The sequence below is a fragment of the Lagenorhynchus albirostris genome, chromosome 11 (assembly GCF_949774975.1).
Source record: "Lagenorhynchus albirostris chromosome 11, mLagAlb1.1, whole genome shotgun sequence".
Taxonomy (NCBI): domain Eukaryota; kingdom Metazoa; phylum Chordata; class Mammalia; order Artiodactyla; family Delphinidae; genus Lagenorhynchus; species Lagenorhynchus albirostris.
In genome coordinates, this window is record NC_083105.1 from 92,163,462 (window position 1) to 92,189,850 (window position 26,389).

Consider the following 26,389-nt stretch of genomic DNA (forward strand, 5'->3'; position numbering starts at 1 on the left):
CCAGGGAACTGGACTGAAACGCAAATAAAAACAGCTACAGTGACTTCCCTAGTGGTGCAGTGTTAAGAATCTGCCTGCCAATGCAGGGGACACAGGTTCGATCCCTGGTCTGGGAAGATCCCGCATGCCGCGGGGCAGCTAAGCCCATGAGCCACAACTCCTGAGCCCACTTGCCACAGCTACTGAAGCCCTCATGCCTAGAACCCATGTTCCACAACAAGAGAAGGCACTGCAATGAGAAGCCCACGCACTGCAGCGAAGAGTAACCCCCGCTCCCCGCAACTAGGGAAAGCCCGTGCACAGCAACGAAGACCTAACGCAGCCAAGAAAAGAATAAATAAATAAACAGTTAAGGTTTAAAAAAAAAAACAAAAACAGCTACAAATGGGAGCTACTACCAGACATCAAAGATCATCTCCTATGAACTATGTGGCAAGTGATAGAGTTTTGTTCTAACCCATGCAGCCACATCTCCAAACAAAGGTAGTGAGGGCTTCCCTAGCATCCTGATCAAACACAAAGTACAGAAATTAATGGCAAAATTAACAATACGTGCTATGTCTTATGGGATCTGAGATTCCAAGCTCTAAATTCTGGCTTTTTGAAACGTTCTCAACATGAGACAATAGAAATGAGAAATTGAATCTAATCCCCGAGTCCCAAACCTCCTTAAGAAAAGATGTATATTTTCATCAGAAGGATAATCAATCTTTCCAACAGATCTGAAATCAGATACAGAGTGAAAAAGGAATTTATTCAGTGAATGCAAATTAGCAACTCGTGTAGCTTCATGTATGACTGGTACTGGTAATACATGTAAATCCAGACAGTTTCAATTTGCATGATGTTTATAAATGACATAACGTCTCAATATGAGTGTGATCTTTCCATGTCAGCGTCAACATGAATACAGGTATTAAGCATTAATAGAAACAGAACAAATAACTGTCCGATACTGAATTTAGCTAGCCCAATTGATTCAGCCATCTCTATACCCTCTTGGGGTCCCATTAGAGCAAGAAACATTTTTTTTTCTTAAGCCTCCATTAATTATCAGTTTCAGGAAAATTTGAGGGCTGCCATGTGAAAGGTTTGACATTCACCCTGAAGTCAGGTATGAAAGCACAATGGGTCTTTGAAAATAGATGGGGTTACTCTGACACTGAACCTGAGGATGTGCGGTTGGGTGGAGTTGGAGGTTGGCAATTCCTGGGAGGCTGTCAAATGAAAAAGGAAGTGAGTCAGACCACTAGGTCACTGCTTAAGCAAATGTTAGTCCAAAACCTACAGTCTGAGCCTGTGATTTAAAACAGACGTCTGGAGGGTAATTTGTATTTTCTCACCAGAGCAGAGATACAACATCAGGATTGGCACCAAATAAATTACATATTTGACCAATGATGTTCTAAGAACAAAGGGATATGAAAAAATATCCTTAAAATAAACAAAAATTACTAAACACGTCTTCAGGTCATGGTGTGATGGCTGATTTCATGAGTCAGCTTGGCTACTCATAGCGCCAAGTTGCTTGGTCAAACATCAGTCTAGATGTTGGATGAAGGTATTTTTTTAGCTGTAATTAACATTTAAACCAGTAGACTTGAGAAAGCAGATTACCTTCCATAATGTGAGTGGACCTCATCACTCAGTTGAAGGCCTTAAAAGATTGAGGTCTCCTGAGGAGGAAGGAATTCTACTTCCAGATTGCCTTTGGACTTGAGTGGCAACATCAGCTCGTCCCTGGGTACCCTATAGATTTCAGACTTGCCAGCTGCCACAGCTGTGTGAGCCAATTCCTTCAAATAAATCTCTCCATCCATCTATCTATCTATCTATCTATCTATCTATCTATCTATCAGCTTCTATCTTCTATTGTATTATCATATATAGGATCTTCAGATTATAAAATATAATTATATAATAATCATATAATATAATTATATAATAATATAGTTAACATATATTATATATGTGTATATATATGTATAAATGTATATGTATATATGTATGTGTGTGTATATATATATATATATATATATATATATAAAACGTATATGTCTTCTATCGGTTCTGTTTCTCTAGAGAACCCTGACTAATATGTAAGAATTATAAAGCTTCGATGTAACCTTGTCCCCAATTTAGTCCAGTGTCTCTCCATGGAATACCACTGGCTTGGGACAATTCTTTATTGTGTGAGACTGTCCCACTCATTGCAGAACACTTAACATTGCTGTCCCTTTCCCCATTAAATACTACTCCCAAGCCATTAGGATGACCACACACCCCCAGACTCCCCCTAGGGCACTGCCTGGTACAGGTCCAGCTGAGAACCACTCTGTGTTCAACTTACCCATTCTAGAGATGAAGAAACTGAGGTGATGAGAAACTGATTTTTTCCTGTATTAATTAGTGGCAAAGCAGTAGTGAGGATCCAGGTTGTTGGACTCTCAGTTTGGTACATTCCTATCTGCGTTATAAATCCTATGAAATAAGCTTGAATGTGTTCATTTATACCTTGAATATATAGAAGCCCTCAGCATATTGTAAACTGAATATTTAGTCATAAAATTGACCATTCAACTTTTCACATTTTTGAAGCAGCTGAAGCTCAGATCTAATCACTTATTGCGTGGTCCTCTCTTTGGGTATAATGCTGTTGGTTTCTGGTTTATCCACATGGTACCAATAAGAACTGTCCTTTTCTTCCGTAATTCTGCCCTCCCAGGCTGCAGACAGTGTGAGCAGACATCATTAGCCATGCCAGCCAATCAGAATCCTCCCCTATTATTTTTTAAACTACAAACAAGAAAAGACAGTCAATGACTCCCTTTGGCAACCATAGGTGTGATACTCCGAGGCTGATTGTGGTCGCATTTTCCACTATGAGAAAGAGGTTGGTTTGCAGCCAAAGAAAGTGAGGCCAAGACAAAGAGAGAAGTAGAAATGAGAAATAAAAAGAGGGGGTCTCTTCAGGTGTGTGGCCCCTGATTCCAGCCATTCCTGAGACTGAGCTGCTTCCCTGCTCTCCTCCTGGTTTAGCTATTCAACCTTTCCTTTGATTATATGAGATACCTTAGTTATCCTTTGAACAAACTCCCTTCTTCTTTGGTCTAAACTAGTTTGAATTGTATTTCTGTCATTCACAACTGAAAAAAATATTTTCTTTTTACCAGAAAATGATTCACTGAATTTCTTTTTATAATGATGCAATTCAGAAGCACAGTAATAGTTACACTGGGGTTTGATGACATGAACTGGGGGTACTCCTAATCCTTCCAGGAGAGGCAGTGACCCTGGCTGTTCCACCAAGGTCATATCATCTGGTAGGAATTAAGAGACTGTGGCTGGGCTTCCCTGGTAGCACAGTGGTTGAGAGTCTGCCTGCCGATGCAGGGGACACGGGTTCGTGCCCCGGTCCGGGAAGATCCCACGTGCCGTGGAGCGGCTGGGCCCGTGAGCCATGGCCGCTGAGCCTGCGCGTCCGGAGCCTGTGCTCCGCAACGGGAGAGGCCATGACAGTGAGAGGCCCGCGTACCGCAAAAAAAAAAAAAAAAAAAAAAAAAAAAAAAAAAAAAAAAGGTAAAAAATAGAAGGTGTAACTACAATATAATTTTTATCAGAATTATCTAGATATTTATTTTCTTCTGAGTTTGGGCTTATGTTTTCTTATAAAAAGCATCCTTCTTTCGTTGGTATACTCTTCTGAAATGCCATCCTCACCGTAGATCTCCATTTCAAATTGAGTTTCTGTTCTTCGAGCTATAGCATTTGGTGTAGCATTTATAACTTCTCATGCACCTGCGTACAATGGATGACTGAGCCAGGCTTTATGTGGCATTTCTCGTGACACAGGTGATAGTTCGGGGGCTTTGTATTTGATAATGTATAAGATCCTTCTCATCCTTAAATGCCCTGTTAGAATGAATACCCATACCAGGATTCCTGCTGATTCTTGCAGAACAAAGCTGTCCTTGGCTGATGTGAGGAAAGAAGAAATGAATATGGATAATGAGGAGAGAGCAGCTACATTCTACCACCTGGTGTCTCACAGGAAAAGCAGCTGAGGGGCTTTAAAAAAAAATGACATAATTTAGAAAAGTCACTTTATCTTTCCCTTCTCCCTGGTCTCCTTGAGCCTTGCTGGAAGCCTGAAGAATGGGAAGCTATTCAGACTGTGTTCTGAGCTGTGAAATGTGTGGGAAGGAAACCTGAGGACCAGTTGGATCCCTCACACTACTGAGATCCTAGACCCTTTTCCATCTACTCTGACACATGATCTCGGAATCAAAGAAATATGTGTGCTTCAGAAAAAGATGTTGCCAATTTTATTCCTCTTTTACCCAAAGCATGTGTAACTCTCTTTCTCCAGTTTCTCCGAGAAAAGAAAACAAAACCTCACAAAGACATGTGCAGTAGAATGCCAAGAGTCCTACAGCAAAAGAGACACCAGGCTCTTATATGCTCAGGAGACAAAGGGGTCCAATTCATCCATCATCCACCCTTACTGTGTCCTAAGTGGCATGAGAAACACACTAAAAATCCCCTGAAAGAGAAATCGTTCCAGGTCTCAATCCTCAGCTTGCTTTCTCCCTGCACTTTCCCTCTCCCTGGTTTTCAATGTTACCATTGAAAACTTCTCCTGTTACCATGTTTGTTCACCCCAGCACCCCCAGTACCTGCATCTCTTCTCTTCTTTCTTTCATTCGTGCCACCCAAACCCTGACCTCCTAACTAAGGGTTGACATCCTGGCTCTGAACCAGCACATTAGGTACCCCCAAGCCCAGTTACCATCCGGTCCATTATGAACCACACCACCAGCACTGCCTAGTGAGCAGGGGAATGACACCGGTACAAAGCTGCCAATTCCCCTGCCCACAGAGGGTAGGAAAAACTTTACTCACTCACCTCAAATTGAAGAGAAAATTTATAGTCAGAGTCTTTGGCCATATCCTTGATGTAGGCGTCAAAGTCATCCAGTTGCACCGGGCTTTGTCAAATACAAAGAAAGGTATGTTTTAAAAATCCTGTTGATAGGTGTCATATAGCGTTTAACACCATACTTCTCAAACATGAACAATTTTCTTGCAATTTTCTTCTTACTTCTCAGAGGTTAGCACTCCTTTTTTTTTGGTTAAAGTTACCAGTCGCTGATATATTATAATTAAAAAGAGAGCCCTATATATTAAACTTCCTTGAGGATAGGAGAAACCTCTAGATTTTTAATTGGCTTTTACTTTAGCAGTAAAATATTACATATACACACACTCATACACTCACAGGTATATGTGTTGTTTCTAGAAAACTCCAGTTTATGGAAAAAAACAAAGGATTAGTCTGAAGACCTGTTCGAATTATAGTTTTACTTTATTTACCTAACTCTTCTGAGACTTAACATGCTCATCTATGAAAAATCAGAGTGATACCTACATCACAAGGTTGACACACAGTATGTTACAGATTACAGAAACGTGGAAGTTTAAACAGCTTTACAAGTGTAAGGAATTGTGCTGCACTGTCTTCCCAGAGCAAAGGCAGTGTCCTGGCAGGAAACATTTCTCCAGGGAGCTCTCAGAGCGCTCTCTCTCTGTCTCTCTCTCTCCCTCTCTCTCTCTCAGAGTTGTGTTCAGAGTCTTCCATAGCAAAATGGTTCAGGACAATCAAGTAACACATCTGAGTTTATGTTTCTGTATCAGTAGCAGAAGTGCCCACCTTCTTCCTTGTTTTTTGTTTTTTTTTTTGAATAAGAATTCGGTTTTATTTCCTGTGGTTTTCTCTAGCTGCTTATCTCTTCTAGAGCCTACCCATGCCAACCTGTTCCCTGAGCTTCTTCAGGATACCGCACTGTCACCTAACCCAAGCCTTTCCACCTTGACAGGGTCCACAGAGTTGACCTTTCCCTTCATCTTGCTGCAAATTACTCCGCTTATATCATCTATCTGTGGTCTTATGCCCTATTAGCAAATACAAGGTATATGATAGATATTTGTTCAAAGTTGTCGATTAGCTAACCTGATAGATTATGTTAAGGTTTTAGTTGATTTTTGAGGGTATTATACCTCCCAAATAATACATTCAAATTTTAATGGTTTTACTTAATAATGATAACATGAATGCCTTGTACCCTTAAGACACCCTAAATACTCTTATAGGTCATCTTGCTGGGTTGATGGTTAAGGTAGACATGGACAACGTTAGCCCCACACTCCAGATGGAACTCCACAGAGAGCCCAGGCTGAGATAGTCAAATGAGTAGTTCAAGATCTCAGGGCTACTAAGCTGGAGAACCCTGGGTAGAAGCAGGAGAAGGACTCCTGGTTAAAAGCTTTTTCGTTCAACCTTGCCACCCTTCCAAAAGAAACAGCTAAACAGGGGCGGGGTGGGGTGATCCTTCCCTGCTGTCTTGGCAGTGCGTTGACCTTAAAGTTGGACTTGATGATGCTGGTTCTCATCTCATTAAGAGGAAAATGGGGTTAGAAAAAGCAAAAGCAGGATGGAGAGGGGAAAGAGAGTCAGAGGAAGGACCCAGGAAGTAGAAGAATGAACATCAGGGAGAGGAGGAGAATGGTAAGGAGAAGAGAAAGAAAACTGGGAAGGAGCAGAGATCTATCAGTGGGACAAAGGTTTAGAGGGAGAGGAGGTGAGGAAAGGAGGGGCGAGGTAAGGGCTTACTGTGGTAAGGGGCGAGGGTAAGGGGTAAGGGGCGAGGGGCAAGGAGAGCCAAGGAGCACGGTGGTGGCAGTGGGGGGGGGCATTTGGAGTGAAAGAGAAAAGGTAAAGAGAAAGTAAATGGAAAGATGGGAGGAGTCCCTCAAAAATGGCTTGTAGAAGCTTATCCACTGCTTGATACCCAGATCCACTGCCATTTCTCCATAGTGGGTCTACTTCACAGACAAAGTTTACCATTCTCTACTTTTATCAATAACAATACGCTAGAAACTGGAAAAAAAAAAAAGGTTTGTAGAGAAGGAGGGAGGATGAGAAGGAAAATGAGAAGAGGGAAGGCGGAAGCTGGTTTGACTCGACGTTTTGTCTTGTGGGCAGGTTCCACCATGTCTATGCTCCACTCAAACTTTGGTCCACATCTTGCTTCTCCTTCTCTCTGCTTGGGTCTTGGGCTCCCTTTTGGTCCCAAGACCGTGTCCTCTAACTGCTCTAGTCTATGCCTCTGTACTTCACTTAACAACCCAACTAATAATTTTGGGCAAGAAAGTCTTTCCGTTTCTGTCAAATCATTCCTTTGGGCTGACAGCACCTCTCCTCTGCTTTGGCTGGTCTCGTCTCTCCTGCATCACTTGATATACGCCAATAGAATCCGTACTGATTTGAAATAGATTTAGGAAAAAATTATTCTGTCACCTATATGTGCCAAAATATTATATGTCACTCAAAGCTGAAGAGAAATCTTTTGCATCAATTTTTCTCTTGTGTTATGTATTCCATTAGCGCAGATACCATAGATTTGGCTGGGACCCCTAACTGCCTCCTTAATGAATTCACTAATATTCTATCCCAGGCAAGTATCAAGAATGAACTCTATTTATAGGAATGATCCACTCTTTATATGAAGAGTTTTTAACTAAAGGCCTGGAGGTGATACTCTAATTAGGCTTTTGAAATCAACTGACTGTTCATTTTCACCCATCAGAATTATAACTCTTATGACGTAACAGTTCAGTAGATAAGTGAAACCACAGGTTAGCTAAAGTAATTATCCTTTTCTGTTTATTATAAAGATTTCCTGAGACAGCATTTATCCAAGTATTTGTTACAACATCAAACAGAGTAACAGCCTTTTCCTGCAATAGGCACGAAATTTGAAGATACAAAATGTCAAAGGTTTTTGTACTACTTTGATGTAGCTAAATATTAGATTCCTTATAGATTTAGAATAGTAGACTTCCTTCTGTAAGACTTATAATTCCTAACAACCCATTCCTTTTCTGATTTCACGTGGCGAGAATTTTCCTTATTCCTGAGATGGTTTCTCTTGGTACACTTGGTGGTCACTGCCATCCATATGTGTAAACACACCTACGCATAATAGCTTAGCTATTTTAATATGCATTTGCCTCTTTCTTAAGCATCCCTTCTATTTAAAGACAGCAAACTTTTCAGTTTGGAAAGTGAAGATCATTATAAAGAATATTTTTAAATGAAATAGTAAGAAAAACTTACTTAGTCAGTTTCCTCTTTTTTAAACCATTTTTACTCCTGTGAATTAAGAAAAGAGAGGCAAATTTATCTGGGCAAAAGAACTGATTAACAAAATGATTAAACTTGAAGAACTTTAAATAATTACATCAGGCACTGCCATTTTATTTAATTTTTATTAAACATACCTCATGTTTGTTTAATTACTTCCCCTTAAATGAGAAGATAATGATAAAAATTCCAGATTCATGTTTTAAAACTCTGTTAGATTTCTGGGCCATACCTACACTTTATGTTCTAGATTTGCCAAAAAACTGAATTCTAGAAATATAACTTCTTGCTCCTGGTGATTAAGTTGCTGAAGTGCTTTGTAAATATATAGAAGTATTTCCTGTCTAAATACTCCAGATTCTACAGGCAAAAGGAAAGAATCGGGGAATAAAGGTGAGAACTGGTGGAGGGAGGATGGACATAATGCTTTTTAAATTAAGGAATAAAATAACCTTTTCGGACATTTTCATCGGGAATGTGAATTTGTGCTATCAGTGTTGTCACGTGTCATGTATTCTATTACGGCGTTGTTCTTATTCAGTTTTGAACTAGTTTTTCAGCTATCTGAGGAACTATACCTATTACCTGCTTGTTCTGAATGCATTGCTAGTCTGCAAGCTCAGACACATGTAATACTAACGTATGTTTCAGTTTATTACATTTTTAGGGTTTTTATTAAAAGGGGAACTATTTTCTACCAACACATAAGATAACTGACCTAAGTTAGCTAATGCTAAGATAGTATCTGCTGAAGGACTTCATTATTGTGTTTAGATTGTCTTATATAAATGATACTGATACATGATTGAGTGTGACCATTTTTATAAGTAATTTTCAAAGGTCTTGAAATATTGACGGAAGCACCCAGACTTTCAGAACATAAACAATCGATAGTAAATAGCCAGGTGTGATCCGAGTACTCTTATGTGCCAAAATATTTATTTATATTGAAAATTAGGAATGCTTGGGTAGCCGCATTTCTGGAAAGCCTTTAGCGGAACGAAGCACTACTTCCTTCGGGCTTTCATAGCACCTGGTTCATGAGTATTTCTTACGTGGTCTGACCATCAGCTGTATATGTGCTCCTTGCTAGACTGTCCTTTGTCCCCCAGAGCTGAGCACAGTTAATGGAACACTAGCAGGTGCCCAATAAATGTTTATTTAATTGAATTGAAACAACACATCTTTGTTATGTCATCCTCACAATTTTTTCTAATGATGCAATTAAGGATTTGATATTAGACTTGGGCTCCTGAGGGATCCCACTGGGGAAATGGCACTTGTGGGTGGAGAGGAAGTAATGCAGCAAAGGAAATATCCATAAAGGCAAGTGGTGTTCCTGGTTTTCTTTCCTTTTCTAGTTTCAGATAGTTTTTCTTTCTTCTCAATTCTGAGTGAAGACAGTCCATTTTAATAGTTCTTGCCCTATTTTTTCTCCCTCATCCTCTCTTGGTTTTCCATACTTGGGATTTAGAGGTAATAGACATTCTAGTTTTACTTCACCTCTCCCTCAACCCCCCAAAAGACCACTGTCATGGTGTACCTCTTGAATAATTCTTTTACTCTGCTCTTGTGATGCTAATTTAGTTAACGTTAGGAATCCTACATTTACTTCTCATAGTAGGAGCCCATTACTTTAGTGCTTGATGAAAACATAATGTTAGCATAATAAGGAACAGTTCTGATAATGTCAGGAGACTGCCAACATGTTTTGTGATTCAGAGTGAAATTAAAAAAAGAAAAACACAAAACCTTTCCAAATCCAAACAGACTCTAAGGGAAACTGGGAAGAAACAAATATATGTGGTAGGGTGACACTGAATACATTCAGTGCTGAAATATTAAGTCACTACTATTCCACAGCTGTGTGGAAACCTGATTCATGCAAGAGAGGCAGTATTTTTTTTTTTTAGAGGCAGTATTTTTTTCTTTCAGTCTCATTCACTAATTGAATGAACCTTAAATATAATATGAAATTCTACCACATGTTTTGTATGACCTCTTGTATTAAGTGTATGTCGTCATGATTTGTGTACAACTTTCATTGTTCTGATTAGATTTGTATGAATTCCTGAAGATTCCAAAGGTTTCTTGTATCTTAAGGCTGTGGTACAAGACAGGACTGAATTATGAGACTCCACAGCAACACTGATAGAATTTTCCTGCATTTTCAATTGTCGTGCTGATCCTAAGACTCAAATCAAGGGATAATTCACTTTTAAACATGTAAATTCAGGTTTTGCTAGCAATTTTCACTTTAGCACTTTATGGAAAGAGCTCGTGTGTGTGCATGCCACAGTGACCATTTTGGGTGATGTTGAAGACATCATCTTATCATTGTGGAAGATTTTCTGAATAACTGATAACACCCATCCAACATACAGTATATATGCATACAGGATGATGTGCTTCTGTTACCTTTCCTCTTTCCCTTATACTAGATTAGGTTCAAAACCCTAATGACGTCAAGAAGTTAAGATGCATTCTTTATAAGTTCTTCATGGTTATGACCATCTTGGAAAGCCCGCCAGAATGAAATTCATTCCAAAGAGGAAAACGAGGCAATGGCAGAGACATGGGGTTCACAGTGGTTAAAAACAAACAGAAACTAAAACCCAAAACCGTAAAGTCAAAAACTTTAAATGACCACAAATTCCTAAGCATTACTTACTCTTTCATGAGCTAAACAAAAATCATCCCCACATCTTAAAAAAGGTCTTCAGAGTTATGTCATTCTCTGAATTGAACATACAACAACAAGAGTAAAGCTGAGCAGTTTAAACTAAATATTGCATCACGTTTAAAATGCCAACTGCTGAGGATTTAGAACAGACAGATGAATGTAAATAGGGCATGAGGTGACCATGATGGCAAAAAAAGAGAGTAACAACACTGAATCCAGATAGAGCAGGTCCAATTGAGATGGTTTTCTTTGAACAGGAAATACAATCTGAGATCAATAAAGTCAGAAATGCTGGCAGAATACAATCTGGGGACTAAGCCAATGGGGCACGTAGGCTCTACACCGGTTCTGCCACCACCTGGGAAAAGGTCTGAGCAACCTATGAGGGAGAGAGTCTCTGGATTTCCACACAACCATCAGAGGCATCAGGTGGATTTTAGACAATCAACAGGAACATATCTTTCCAAGAAGTTGATAGTTTAGAGACAAAGCCGGGCAGTGTTAAGAAAAGAGAGTGTGGCTCTGTTTCTTGGGGTGGTTGTTAATGGGTGGGTGAAATATGAAGACAAACACATCTAGAGGAGGATTTTAAAAGACTGTATAGAAATGAAAACAGGGGAGAATACCCACAACTTAGTAGATGTAGAGAAAAGTAGCAAAGAGTAGGGAATTCGGGTGAATTTGTGAGAGTACTGAGTTGGACTTGAAGGATCAGGGACCATGAATTTTACCTCTTTTATTTCTGGCAGAGCGCAAGTCTAGGGCTGAAAACAGTTTATGTTCGGTATCTTTTCATTGGTTAATATGTGTGTAGTTTACGAAAAGTGTAGAAAGCCTGGGGCTCTATGTTTTCCCTTCTCTTCTCACCTGGAGAAAACCATTTTCAGCCTCAGGACCATTCTTCTAAAGACTACTGCAGGGCTTTTTTCCCCCCTAACTTAGGTCTCATGTTATTTGATCAGTACTATAAATAGCAGACCTTGAAGGAGTTGCTAGAATTCCAAAATATATGTTCATCAGGGGGACCTATTAAGAAAGACATACAAACAAGCATAGGCCTGCCTGATATAAGCTTAAAACAAACTATGGAAAATGAGAAAGAGAATTAAGTAGGGAAAGGAATAGAACATTACATGCGTCTTTCTTTTGTTTTAATTGAAATCTGTAGAGGGTACGCTAACAGCATTGGCTACAAGTATTCTAATGATAGGTAGAATACTTGAGGATGATCAGTAGATGTTAAGTTCAAAGTAAATGTATATTTTGAAAGTCAAGATGGAATTGATGTGTATCATGTGATGTTAAGTACTTAAAATATTGGTTGACCATGGGGAAGTCCTATACTGGAGACTTGTTATTAAGAATCAACTTAGAATAATGGTGAAGGGGTCCTCATCATCCAGTACATTCTTCTGAATTTATTGCTTATACATCAGTGTCTACCATATTTCAAAAGTTTTTCACCTAGCTCTCTTTTAAAGAAAATACAGATTGCGGTATTAACAATCTCCACTGTGAGAAAGTTCTTTTTTTTATTCTTTTCCCACTGCAACTCGAATTCTAACTTTGCCCACTGTATTTATTCTGTCTCGGAGAAGCCAAAGAATGTTTGATCAATTGTCTTTTTGAATAGCTAACTCTCCGGATTACTTTAAATCTTGAACTCCGCCCCCAACCCTCCATGAACTTTTTTTTTCCCCAGTCCATGAACTACTTTTATTGCTTTTATCTGAGTCCTTCTCAAGTTGTCCAGGTTTCTGGATCTGTCTGTACATAATTTAGTACCTAAACATCATGGACTAACATTAAGGATAATGATTTTTTTTTCCTCTGGGAAACTGCTACCTTTATACTTATGGCTCAGAAAAAGAAACAGCCCTTCTAGATAGTTTAGTCTCAGAATTGAAAATCATTATTATTGTATATTATAAAAACTGTAAAGGATACTCTTTGAGATTTGATTATTAAAATGATTTAAAAGTCAAGAAAATAAGAATTTATAGGAGGCTGTTTTTTAGAGAGGAAAGAATAGATTTCAGAGACACTTGGGTTTAGAACCTGAATTTTCTATATAGTCATGATGTTAAGAGAGTTAGTCCCCTTATACCTCTATTTCCACATCTGTCAAATGGTGCTGATAATAATCTCTGCAGAGGTGTGTGGACAATTAAATGAGAAGATTATACTAAGAGGCTTGCACACAGTCAGTTGTTTAATATTCGCTGAGTGAGCATTATTATAAAAACACGAAGCCCCCAAATACATAGTATTCTGGGTTTCTTTACCTGATTACATTTTTTCCTTCTTGGAAATAGGGAGCTAATCAATGGAAGTGGTGAGAAAAATGAAAGGCATCATTTATAAAGATGAGAGGCCATGGACTGACTCAATGAAGAAACAAATAACTTAGCAATAAATGGAAGAAAAGCTTGTCAAGAACATCACAAGAAGAACATTCAGTTGGGAAAACATTATAGTTAGCATCTTGGTACCATTAGCTGCTTTAATCCATTTCAATACATAATTAATAATTTTACATGCTTCAGACACATAAAATCATTAAAAAGGATTTTCCCTTTGGTTTACTTCCTGAATGCTAACTTTTAAAGACTTTGTAAACAGTAAAAAAAAAAAAAAAATCACTTACCAAGGATTAATATAAAATGCCAAAAGATAATCAGTCCAAAGACATGAGGGTAGCAGGGTTAAGAAAGCAAATATACTCCTACGCCTGTGAGCATTAATAGATAACAGATGCAAAGATGAAAAAGTGGCAAGAGTTAGTAATACAAACTGTGAACAGTAAATTACCTACTGGGATCAATTAAAATGACAAGCACGTTAATTACAATTAAATATTCCATTCTCTGAAATTTAACCGTAAGGACTTAAGTGCTATAATATTGCCAAAATCAGTTTTATTCACATCTTATTGTAATCAGACATATTTCTTTCAACTTGGTTTGTGTCAATTAGCCTGCTGTTAGGTGATTACGTTTCGCATTCAGTTAAATTCGGCTCTGAAATGCCTCATCCGTTATCTCGAGTCTTATTCTTGGGTATTACCCTTGCGATGCTTAAGCCTATTTTAAGAAATCTAACATTTGATAGCTAACAGCAGCTTGTGTATGGAATAAAAATGGTTAGTTTGTGTATACTGATTTTGGTAAGCAAGCTTTCAGGACACATTCTTATAAAACTGCACTGTTAGGTGCGACTTTCTATATTATTTTAAGTATAAATTAATATATCACTTCCAAAAAATAATCCTTAAAACAGAGGTATGGTATGACACCCACGTATCATTCATTTAAAATAAGTAGCTCATCAGCTGTCTAGTTTCTAATCTTTTTTTTTTTTTTTTTTGCGGTACGCGGGCCTCTCACTGTTGTGGCCTCTCCCGTTGCGGAGCACAGGCTCTGGACGTGCAGGCTCAGCGGCCATGGCTCAGGCGCCCAGCCGCTCCGCGGCATGTGGGATCCTCCCGGACCGGGGCACGAACCTGTGTCCCCTGCATCAGCAGGCGAACTCTCAACCACTGCGCCACCAGGGAAGCCCCTAGTTTCTAATCTTATACTCAGTTGAGTGGGAGCAAAATTACTTAGCTTCACATTAACACTAATGCAGACTGTTAATTTTAAATGCCTGGTTTGAATCAAATTTCAGATATTTAGACCAATTTTAAAATAGAACATCTATTAATGCAGATTTTAAAATAGGCTATGGTTGTATCTATAGTTATTCTGAGAATTAGGGGAAAAATGATGTTACCTTGTCACTTTAGTTATTACAAATATCCCCTGAGATATGTCTTCTCAGTTAACGAGAAAATGCCAGTGTTGGCAAAACTGTCTTTGCCCAGAGCTGCAAGAGAATTTTCTTAATTTTATAGAAATGTCCTGAAATGAATTCTCTTTTGCCTCAGTTCTCCCATAAATGTTCTCTCATAAATTCCGTAAATTGTGACCAGTTGTGTAGTTAGTCAATACGTAGCTCTCCTGAGTCACAGGTATAATGGGATCAATTCCTAGATGGGCCCCTCATCACTGCTTTATGACTGGGCCTTTCTTAAGGGTAGGCCAGGCAAGAAACAAACATCAGTGAGTCAGCCTCTTAATCTTGGAAAAGGTGTTAATTACATTTGAACAAACCTAGAAATGTTTTCTAACTTTTTACCAGCAAGAGTTTATGGGTTTCTCTTGACAGTTGAATTAATCAGATTTGAATAGCAAAATTTATCAGATTTGAATAGCAAAAATAATTTGAATAGCAAAATGGAATTTTGTTCTGGTTGAACTTTTAGACTAGTACAACATATTTTCTGGTTAAAGAGAATCCTATTTCACCTAGATTTTTCACCTAGAGTGGATCTCAACTAGTGTCCCACTTAGGGAAGTAGAATTTACAGTTTAAATAAGGCCATTCCTCCCTCATTAATTCCGCGGCTAAAATTTCCTGTCTCTACATATTTATTTCTGTCAGAGTAACCATTTTGGGGGAGTTAGGAAAACAGAAAAAAAAATCACTTACTGAGGATTAACATGAAATGTATATATTTAAATGTGCTTTGCATGGTTGCTTGTGAAAGAAACAAACTAGATCACGTAAGCAGTGCTGGCTTCATATTAAGTGGTTAGTTAATCAGCAATTTTGTTGGGTATTAATTGCTCTGTATATTAATTAATATATTAATATATATGTTAATTCCCATGGATCGCTGTTAGGTATAACATCAACAAATTCAATCTCTTGACAATGCTTTCTTAATTCTCAGAATATATCCTCCCTCCTTAATACTCAAGCATAAAGAAACATGAGGCTATGTTTCTCAGGGAACTTTCTTAGCTTTGATATTTATCTGCCTGTAAGTGTAAGACCTGAGAGCCCTGGGCTGTATACTTCTGCTTGATTTTTGAACAGAATGGGTAGCTCATATCCCCAGGCACTGAAATGTGAGTTTTAAATAGAGACGCTGCTCTGTCTCCCACTGCTTCCCTGGAGTCTCCCCTCCTGCCTTCAACCACACTTGTTCCACGAGGCTCCTGTATTATTAACCCTTCTTCAGCCCAGTTGTGGGCAACTTGTACAACTGCATCAGTCCTTTGTGTAATATAGTGAATACCCAGCAGACTACCTCATTTTCTCTCCTTCTTACATGAATTAAACGTATATATACTAATATGCTCTGTGACGTAGATGTCACCTTGAAGTCTACTATCACCGAAATTATGAAAGAATAATCAGGCAAAACCTTCTATCGCCCAAAGATAGTACAATCAAGTTGAGAGCACACATAGCATAGGTAAGCCATCTAGAGACTTGTTCTGAAACAATACTCACCAGTTGTATGGAAGCTTTCCATCCCGCTCTAAGGATGCAAAATTGACAAAAGTCCCTGCTCCACACTCCCTGTTGGAAAGGAACCACAAGATCAAGGTTAGTGCTTCACAGAGCACTCTTTACCTTGACATGAGAGCCTTTAATGGCTAATCATCACAGCATTAAATTTTATTTATTTATTTATTTATTTTTCTTTTTTTTTCACAGCATTAAATTTTAAAAAAGCTAATATAAGTTGCATGTATTCTTCTTTCCGATACAATGCAATATAGAAAAATAAAACAATTTTTCACAAGGGCGCACACACCCAAATCAAGTTATTTGAAGCCAGAAGGATTCAGTTCACAACACTTACCAAAGGGCGCTCATGATGCTAACATAAATCGTTCAACTATGTGGGGTAGAATATTTTTTACAAAGCCTTCAATAGTAAGGTATAGAAACTCTCCTAGATAGACTAAGGGTTTTCCATTTTTAGCAAATATTTTTTGTTTTTATAGCATTTTGATTTCCTCTCTGTAATGATAGTGGATCAAACTGGATTGTTTTCTTCCTTCAAAAATTTCCCCTCATGTTGTGATGCCCATACTATTCATCACTTGAGAGGAAAAGAGTGATATGTACTGAAATAGATTGGCTTTCGCAGAGTCAGTAGAAAATACTGTTAGTTTTTTTCCCCAGAAGTGGAGGAAAAAGGTCAATACAATTCTCATGCTTTCTCCACCTTTTGTTTAATATCATGCATAAATAGCATAGCTCACTGGGGTGCATACCTCTCATTTTTTCCCTCTATATGAAATTGATGGACTTATTCAGAATTGAAGCAGAGATTTTGACATTGGCATAATGTGCTAATTACTTCAGTTATCTGCCTGTTCTAACTTGAGTGTTCTAAGGATAACTTTCTTCCTTGAAAAATACACTAACAGGGACTTCCCTGGTGGCGCAGTGGTTAAGAATCCGCCTGCCAATGCAGGGGACACGGGTTAGATCTCTGGTCCGGGAAGATCCCACATGCCGCGGAGCAACTAAGCCCGTGCACCACAACTACTGAGCCTGAGCTCTAGAGCTTGCGAGCCACGACTACTGAAGCCCGCGCGCCTAGAGCCCGTGCTCCGCAACAAGAGAAGCCACCACAATGAGAAGCCCGCACACTGCAACAAAGAGTAGCCCCTGCTCGCCGCTAACTAGAGAAAGCCCGCGCGCAGCAACGAAGACCCAAAGCAGCCAAATATAAATAAATAAATAAATTTATTAAAACACAAAAAGACACTAACATTTCATTATTTTGTGCTGCATGTATTCTAAATTAGATATCAATTAATTTTCCTGCGTCAGTTTCCTGTATATTGGCATTTATTTTACTCTACCTCAAGGCTTTGTAATCTGGGGTCCTAGGATAGAATTTAGGGCTCTATGAACATACGTGGGGAAAAAAGTACATCTTTATTTTCACAACCTGTAACTGAAATTTAACAATTATTTCAATTATTAAAGTAGGCAACAAGCCCCGATAACATCATCAGCACTTGTGAGATTTGCTAATAGAAACGGAAGATATTTTTCTACAATAGACCTGCTGCAGATGTTGAAATATTGTTCATCGTCATCACTCTGATGAAATTATGAGATTGCTTAGATACTCTACTAAATATTGTTATCTAATGTGTTAATAAAGAAGCATATAACACATTTGTTTTCTGAATACTTTGATTACCATATTTTCATATAATTAATTTCTTTTTTAATCCTATGTGTTTTATGTTATGCACCGAGAAAGAAAGCATTATTCTTGGAAGAAATCTACAGGCTTCATTAGACTGTCAGAGAGAATCATGCTCAAAAAATGTTAAGAATCTCTGCTCTAATGACCAGCTGGCTGAGGTAGAATCACTTCTCCTAAATATTTTGCTGTATGCATCACAAGGATGTTCCTGCAATAATGCCATCATAAATACCACTACTTCCATTTCTACTCTGTTACCATTCCTTCCACTATTACTATTATGAGCTAACATTTATTGCATGCTTCCTGTGACACTATGCTGTTACTGCAGTATTGCTCCTAACCGTCCACTAATGTGGGGTTGTTATCATTTTTTTTTTTTTTTTTTTTTTTTTTGCAGTACGCGGGCCTCTCACTGCTGTGGCCTCTCCCGTTGCGGAGCACAGGCTCCGGACGCGCAGGCTCAGCGGCCATGGCTCACGGGCCCAGCTGCTCTGCGGCATGTGGGATCTTCCCAGACCAGGGCACGAACCCGTGTCCCCTGCATCGGCAGGCGGACTCTCAACCACTGCGCCACCAGGGAAGCCCTCATTTCTTTTTGATAAATGTTCTTTCCCTTGCTTCCAGGCTACCACAATCTTAGTTTTCCTTCCACTCCACTGGATGCCTTGTCAGTCTTTCTTTTTTTGCCATTATCTTTTATTTTCTCTCTGAAAATGTTAATATTAGATGGTGCTGATGGTCTCTTCTCTAATATACGCTTAATTCCCAGGCTTCATCCAGTCTACAGCTTTAATACCATTTGCATGCTAAGAACTCCCAAATGTATATCTTCAATACAGACTTCTTTCCTAACATCAGACTTTTATGTTCATCTGCCTACTCCACACCTGCACTTGCAGTCACCTCCAACTTAACATTTCTAAAACTGGGGTCTTGATGTTCCCCCAACTCTGAAATCCTCACCTAGAATCCTATGTCAGTTGATGGCAACTCCATCCTTTCTGTTGGTAGGACCGAAAACCTTGGTGTCATCCTTGACTCTTAATCATTTCCATTCCAAGCTCAATTTGCTAGCAAATCCTGTCAGTAAACTCCTCTATTTTCAAAATATATCCAGAAGAGGATCATTTCTTCTTACCTCCATTGCCACTACTCTGGATTGAACCAATATCATCTCTTGCCTGGATTAGCTGGCTCCCCCAGTTAATATACTTGCTTTTGCCTTTGCCTCAATACAGACTCTTTTCTACATGAAAGTCAAAATGAAAATGTTAAAATAGAAGTCATATCTTCTGCCCCAAATTTTGCAATGGCTGCCCTCTGCTCAGAATGAAAGTCAAAGTCCTGATAATGGCTCATGAAGCCCTGTAGGACCTTATATCATCTCCCGCTATTCTTCCCTTCATTGCCTCTGCTTTAGCTACGCGAACCTCTTCCTTGAACCTGCTAGTCGTGCTTCTGCCTCAGGGCCTTTGCTCTGGCTGTTCCCTCTACTGGGCACACTCCTCCTCCAGATAATACATGACTAACTTCCTCACCGTCCCTCAAGTCTTTTCTTAAATGTCACCTACCTGCCTTCCAGGGCTCCTCTCATCCCCTTCATGCCTGAATGCTAATCTTCTTTACTCTATTGTTTTTTTCTTATCATCTGCTAATACACCACAGAATCTTCTTACTTTCATCTTTATTATTTCTTGTCTACCTCCTCAACGAGCATACAAGCTCTACGAAGGCAGAGATTTTTGTCTGCTTTTGATGCAGCCCATATCCCAAGCATGCAGGGGAGTCTGACACACAGCAGGTATCCATTAATATTTGTTAAATTAATGAATGAAGTTTCAGCGAACTGCACGTGGTTGTGTTGGTTGTCAATTAGGATTTGACCCCAAGGAGTGTAATTTCAGAGCTTTATATTCTAGCCTCAGCGCTGTACCACCGCCCTCCCTATCCTCCTAAGATTTGTTCAAACACTAGCACTCAAGAAGCTTGATTTTTATATTCAGAACTAATCCCTTTTCTCGACTTTCATGGTATCCCATTTTTACCTCCTTTCTGCTACAGGTCAGTTTATACCTTTAAATATATTTATTCATGTATTTCCAGCTAGGTTCTAACTTCCTAGTGGACAGCTTGGATTTCTGATTTTTCTTTGATTGTGCTATCTAAGGCAGTGATTGACTCATTATCAGATGGATAAGTTTATTTATGAATAACTAAAGGATAGAACTCTGAGAAAGGACAAGGATGTTAATTGACAATTCAGCAGGCTAGCATCGGGCAAATATAAATTTTATACAAATTTCCCAAACCCAGTAACACTCAACTAGGCAATAGTTTTTTTTTTTTTAAGAGAATTGATGGATTGTTTTGATAATATAGAGGATCACAGAAAGTACTTGCAAATGTGCTCTGATAAGAAGTGCATCAGTGGTCAAAGAAAATAGGGAATCAACAAAATCATAAATCAAAAGACTTTCTAACAACATTTCCTGCAAGCAAAATGAAACTGCCTGCAGCCCTGGGTAGGAACTAATAGGGGGACTTGAAGGGACCTAATCATAAACTCTAAAAATATTTTCTTCCTAAACAGCTTCAACAGAACTAATGAGGGAAGGGATTATTTTTCTTTCTTGTGGTCTCCATATATATTAACTCCTTTCGTTAATTGTACTGAGTAGGCATAGATCTTTCTTTTACTCCAAAATATATTTGGAAGTATCCAAATATAATGAATGAATCCCAATGTATGGGCTACTTAAAATGACAAGATTGATAGTAAGAGGTCTGACTTTGTGTAAACAAACGATCTTGTGCTTTACTATTTCAATGGTAATGTTCTCTAAAATAATATTGAAAAGTCTATTTAGAAAACACAAAATAGAAACTGGAAGCAAACTCACGGCTGTACAATTTAGGTCTGCAAAAGCCACACGTGTATGAGAAACAAAAATATTTTAAAGGCTGTGGGTGAAAGATGAGCAAAACACAACTTACCTTGCCATCTGCAGATGCTTTTTCCTAAGAATGATAAGGGTAATGAGCAGTAATCCAATTAACAGTGTGCTAAGGATGGCCAGCACGGAGATGACTACCACGTTGGGATTCATCTCTGTAACTAAAGAGAAAAGCCATACGTGTTCATTGTAGCTTCCATGACATGGAAACTAACAGGACCATTCATTGTTTCTCATCTGACCTTAAGACTAACAAACTTATGATGATAACATCAACAGCAACAATGATGTTTCTCCAAGCCAGCAATGGCCTCTTCCTGGTCAACTCTTAACTAGTAAAGTAGATTGACAAATAGTGTTTGGGTGGCTGGAAGAATTGAGTCCATTTCAAAGGCCCATATTCAGGATGTTCTTATCAAAGGAAACTGTGAAATGTAAAGAATGCCTCTGCCATGGTTTGGGTTCACTTGAAAAAAATATCTAGAAGTCATTATCATGTATTATCACTGTTTAACATTTTCAAAAGCTTAGAGAGGGGGAGGCTCTTATTTTATGCCCATGACTTTAAAGTCAGAAAGCACAGCTGTATATTTCCCTCACAACTAATAATGTATATGAAAAAGGCATTAGCAAGCTGCCATCTGCTGCAGCACTTAACACATCGCTAGCACTAGGCATTCTGATGATCTGTAACCATATGTTTCGAGGTGTTTCCATCTGCACAGCTCAAGAGATTAAACTTATTAATAAGTTGCAGGGTCCTTAAGAACAGGGGTTGCTCTCATATACTAGGTCTTCTATGATCCATCTTCAATGGTACTTACGCATTGCCTACTTCACACAGTATCTGGAAGACCAAGATGTTAAAGGTGGGAATGTATACCAAATATTTTTCTAAAACTCTTAAAAGTGGACCAGAGGAGATACCATCCTCTGCATTGGTCACAAAGTCACAGAACTGGCTGGCCTGTGCAATCTCTAAGGCTTTTGGTATTTTCCACATTCCATTTGGGCCAGCTTGGCTCCAGTTTATGGGTAGAAGTACTTGAACAGAAAGAACATTAGACTCATGGTCAGAAGAGACTGTTCAAGTTTGCTTGACTATTACCTGCCATTTGGGGAAGCTATTTTACCAGTCTCTTCGGGCCTCATTTTCCTCACTTGCAAGTACGTTTAATAATATCACCTGTTTCACTGGACTGCTGTACAGATGACAAGGAATCATGAACATTAAAGTATTTTTAGAAAATGTAAAAGGATGTCAAAATGAGAGACCATTAATATACTTTTCAGGTCCATTTTTGCCCTCACTTCTGAAAAAGCAAAAACTAAAAACAGAAAATAAAAAAGTCTATTCTAGTGGTCACTGGATGTAGTGGCAAAACATATTAATGCTATGTAAATGAAAACGAACCAGTAAAGGGATAATGTGATGGTAAGAGTGGTTTTATTACAGGCAGCTTCAGAGAGGGTCTCAGATTACAGAATTAGACTCAAGCAGGGAAGTAAAACAAATAATGTAACTCAGAAAAAAGAATAAGGAAATAGCATTATTCTGGACTTTTCATTAATATCTAATTTCCGCAATTATACTTTCTGCTTGATTGGAAATTTTTCTGCTTTGACCCAGTACTTTAGGTTCACCATTATTTGATCAGTGACAGCTAAAGGTCAAGGCTAGAATAGGTGCACCTGACCTGATTAGGGTACTGTGGGTACCACTGAAGAGGATGATGGGGGACGATGAAATTGATGATAACAACTAGCATTTAGACAGCATGTGCTAGAGCTTTATGTACTTTATTTCTAAGCCTGAAAACAACTCAACAAGGTACATATTATTATTCCAGTTTTACAGATGAAGAAACAAAGGTTCAGAGATAGTAAATATCTTGTCCTAAATCACATAACTAATAAGTGCAGTTAGGGATTGGAATTAAAGTCTCCCTGAAGTCAAAGCTTGGAATTTTTCAATGAAAGCTGAGTTTTATTTTTTAAAAAAGATGGATTATATATATTTAAAAAGAAAACGTAAGGAAAATCTGGAAAGATATAATTTCCAAAGACACCAGAGTCTACTAATGCCTGTAATTACCCATTGTTGAGACGGCTATGAATGTAGGGACACTGGGGCTGTCATGACTAAAGCTGGTGACACTACAGTTGTAGGCAGTGGCAGGAAGGAGGCTGGAGATGGTCACGACATGAGAAGAAACAGAAATCGGTTCCTGGAGATGCAGAAAACAAGATAAATGTTATGTTATCTTCATCTATTTTGGTTTTTAAATTATCAGTATTTTTCATAGTTGAGTAGGTAACGTGTGTGCACAGAGTAAAAAATTTAAAAAACCAAAAAGGAAGCAGTGAAAAATATTTCCTTCTTTCTGTACTTCCCATCTACCCAATTCTCTTCCATGGAAGCAGCCATTGTTGTCAGGTAGGTTAGTTTTCTTCTGTATTTTATGGATGTATAAACATGAAAGAATACAGTTAAAAATGTAAGTGCTAACATAGTTTACGCATCATTCTGCTTATTTTTTATCTTGTTTCTCAGTATATTTTGGCACTCTTTCCATATTAGCACAGATAAAGCTATTTCATTTTAGGGGTTGCATAGAAATCCAGTGAAAGAACATACTTTATTTAACCAGTCCCCTATTAATAAATATTGAAGCCGTCTCTGATTTGTTGCTATTATTAACAATGCAACAATGAATATAACTTCACAATTATGGGAACATATGTATATGTACACACACTCATTTAATATATGTATGTATATATACACATATGCATTCATATACACAAAACCTGTGTGCATATGTGTGTGTATGTATGTATGAATATACATACATATACAACCACTCATATTCCTAGAAGTTGAATTGCTGGCTCAAAAAGTTATATATTTTTAATTTTGTAAGCTATTGACAAATTATCTTCCATAGACATTTTCCAAGGGACCCATCTACCATCAGTGTGTGACAATGCCTGTTTCCTTACATCTGTCCCTACACAACAAATTTGCAAACTTTTTGAGCTTTTCTAATCTTATTAGTGGAAGTTGTACCTTATTATAGTTTTATTTTGCATTTCTTTCACCAAGAGTGAGCTTGATCATCTTTTTCTATGTTTAAGAACACTTTGTGTTTATTTTCTATGAAATATTTGTTTTGGTTTGTTGGTCTTTATCTTTTTCATTTGTAGTAGATCTTTGCATATTAAGAACACTATCCCCTTTGTCTGCATCCTCGGCTTTTAAATAGCATCCACCAAAGGCATAAAGACTTTGTGTTCTCCAAAACATTTAATATTAACTTATTCTTGAGTAGAAGAAGCTGTTAATTTGGTGCGCCAATGACCAGACACTGATAAGTACAACTGAACAGTATAAAAACATGAGGCAGCATAATACTGTTTTTCAAAACAAGGATCTGAAAACAACTCTGCCTAAAGAGGTGAGAGCCATGAGCACGGATTTCCCACTGCCATCTCTTTCATGATCCCATAAAAGAATGATTCTAAGGAAAGATTTTTGCTAACAGGACTCAGTTGTAGTAACCATTGTTTTCTTAAAGGGAGGCATTACTGTAGTTGCAGAGAAGAAAATTCACTACTGGCAGAGTAGCTATTTTCGAAAAGGATTCTTAGGATAGAAAAAAGATTCAGCTGTTCAGTACAGATCAAAAAGAGATACATTTGCAGAACAGACTATCAAAAGGGGAAAGAAATCGAATTATCTTAACACTCATAGGAAAAGATTCGTACCCCCAGAAATCCTTTTTTCTTTTCAATCTCATGAACTGCATTATTTAAAAAACATCAATTATTCATGTTCATAGTATTAGTCTTTGCACTGTACTTTGTGACATCCCTCACAAATTTGCCCTTTTCCTTCCACGTCTGGCTGTAACATAGTTTTTTCGTTACCCCCCCACCCCCAGGTCCACTTCTCTCCTTCCATTCAATTTAACCCCGTGAAAAACTCAGTATTCATCATATCTGCTATTTGTGATTCTAAAGCTTTAACGATCACCTCTCTCAGCGTTCACTTTCCCTAACAAAATCGTCCTCCTTACTAACTTCTTTTAAATTCTCTTGGTAGTATGGCTCTCTCTTCTGGCACTTATATTTTATTTTAATTATTTCTACTCAAGTGAAATATCCACAATTAAATGAAAAACATTTTTTGAAGGCAAGTATTGATTCTGTGATTTGTGTCCCATACAATGCCTTTCTCATAAGCGGTAATTAGTTCATATTTGTTAAATTATATTTTATATGGCAGTGTCTTTATCCCTTCCATCAGTTTAATGGCTAATAAGAAGATGCCTCAATTTAACCTCAATATGACCTGGAGTGGCTAAGAACTGGGGACAAATGCAAGAGGGAGGAGATATGGGGACATATGTATATGTATAGCTGATTCACTTTGTTATACAGCAGAAACTAACATGCCATTGTAAAGCAATTATACTCCAATAAAGATGTTAAAAAACAAGATAAATACAAAGATGGAAATAAACTTTGTGATTTGGCAAGTTGGTTATGACAGATTTGGGGCTTGCTCTAAGAATAATTTTAAATTTCTATCACTGAAAACCAAAAGTGTACATGAAAATTTTCATTTTATATCATTCAAATAAAGAGGAGATTTTCACTTTGCTTGGATAATGAGCCTTAATCAAAATTAACTCAGAAAAGGAAAATCCGAGCATACAGTACCTGGAGTTTTATATCCTGACTGGAGCCAACTTGTTGACAGAAGACTTCGAAGAAATCAGCTACTCCCTCTTCCACCCACAGCAAAGTCACCGAGGTCTGGGTTTTATTCACCGCAAACAGTGATTTTGGAGGAGCTGGTTCTGAGCAAAGATAAGTTGAAAAAAATTAATTTAATATAAAATATTCTTCCTTTCTTCATTAATCAAAAGAAAAAAATAGGCAAAAAGTTCCAAATATGGGTAGTTAAGAGCACCATAAAGAGTGTATATTGCTTTCAAAATATGTCCTTTTACAAAGACGGTCATCTAACTTGCAAGGCAGAATATTTTGCATCTTTTATTTTATACTTCTCTTTTTGTAACACTTCTGTTTTCTACTTCAGCTTTATTACAGACATAATCTATTAATAGTTTTTGTGTCATCTACACTGGAGTTAGCACTGCCCATATGATACCGAATTTTCTGGGTGAGAAACAAAAATCTGTACTGAAAAGACTGAGAAAAACGAAAGTGGTGTGCTCCCTTCTTATGGGGAGATTCAGTCTGGTGCTGAGCCAAAAACCTGCCTTCCTTTCTCGGGAGACTATTGGGAATAATTTAGCCAGAGGAATGGCTTCTTGAAAATTTAGTCAAAATTAAGAGGGGTAAAGCTAAAGAGATAATATGATTTTTAAGGAAGAGGACTGATGGAAGAAGACTGGATGGTTGATAAAATGTTAGAGGACTGATTTCTTTATCTTATTCTTTTAGACATT

General features: G+C 38.1%; 1 protein-coding gene across 1 annotated transcript in view; it reads right to left on the reverse strand.

Annotated features, from left to right (window-relative positions):
- The window catches only part of PTPRO (protein tyrosine phosphatase receptor type O), a 229,350-nt gene that overhangs the window by 23,240 nt on the left and 179,721 nt on the right, over positions 1-26,389 (reverse strand). Inside the window, exons 14-20 of the mRNA XM_060167078.1 lie at positions 25,635-25,774; positions 23,005-23,137; positions 20,950-21,070; positions 16,227-16,295; positions 13,534-13,617; positions 8,177-8,212; positions 4,907-4,988 (exon numbers count right to left, since the gene is read on the reverse strand). Coding sequence (XP_060023061.1) covers positions 4,907-4,988; positions 8,177-8,212; positions 13,534-13,617; positions 16,227-16,295; positions 20,950-21,070; positions 23,005-23,137; positions 25,635-25,774 — 665 coding nt within the window. The remainder of the gene's footprint in view (positions 1-4,906; positions 4,989-8,176; positions 8,213-13,533; positions 13,618-16,226; positions 16,296-20,949; positions 21,071-23,004; positions 23,138-25,634; positions 25,775-26,389) is intronic.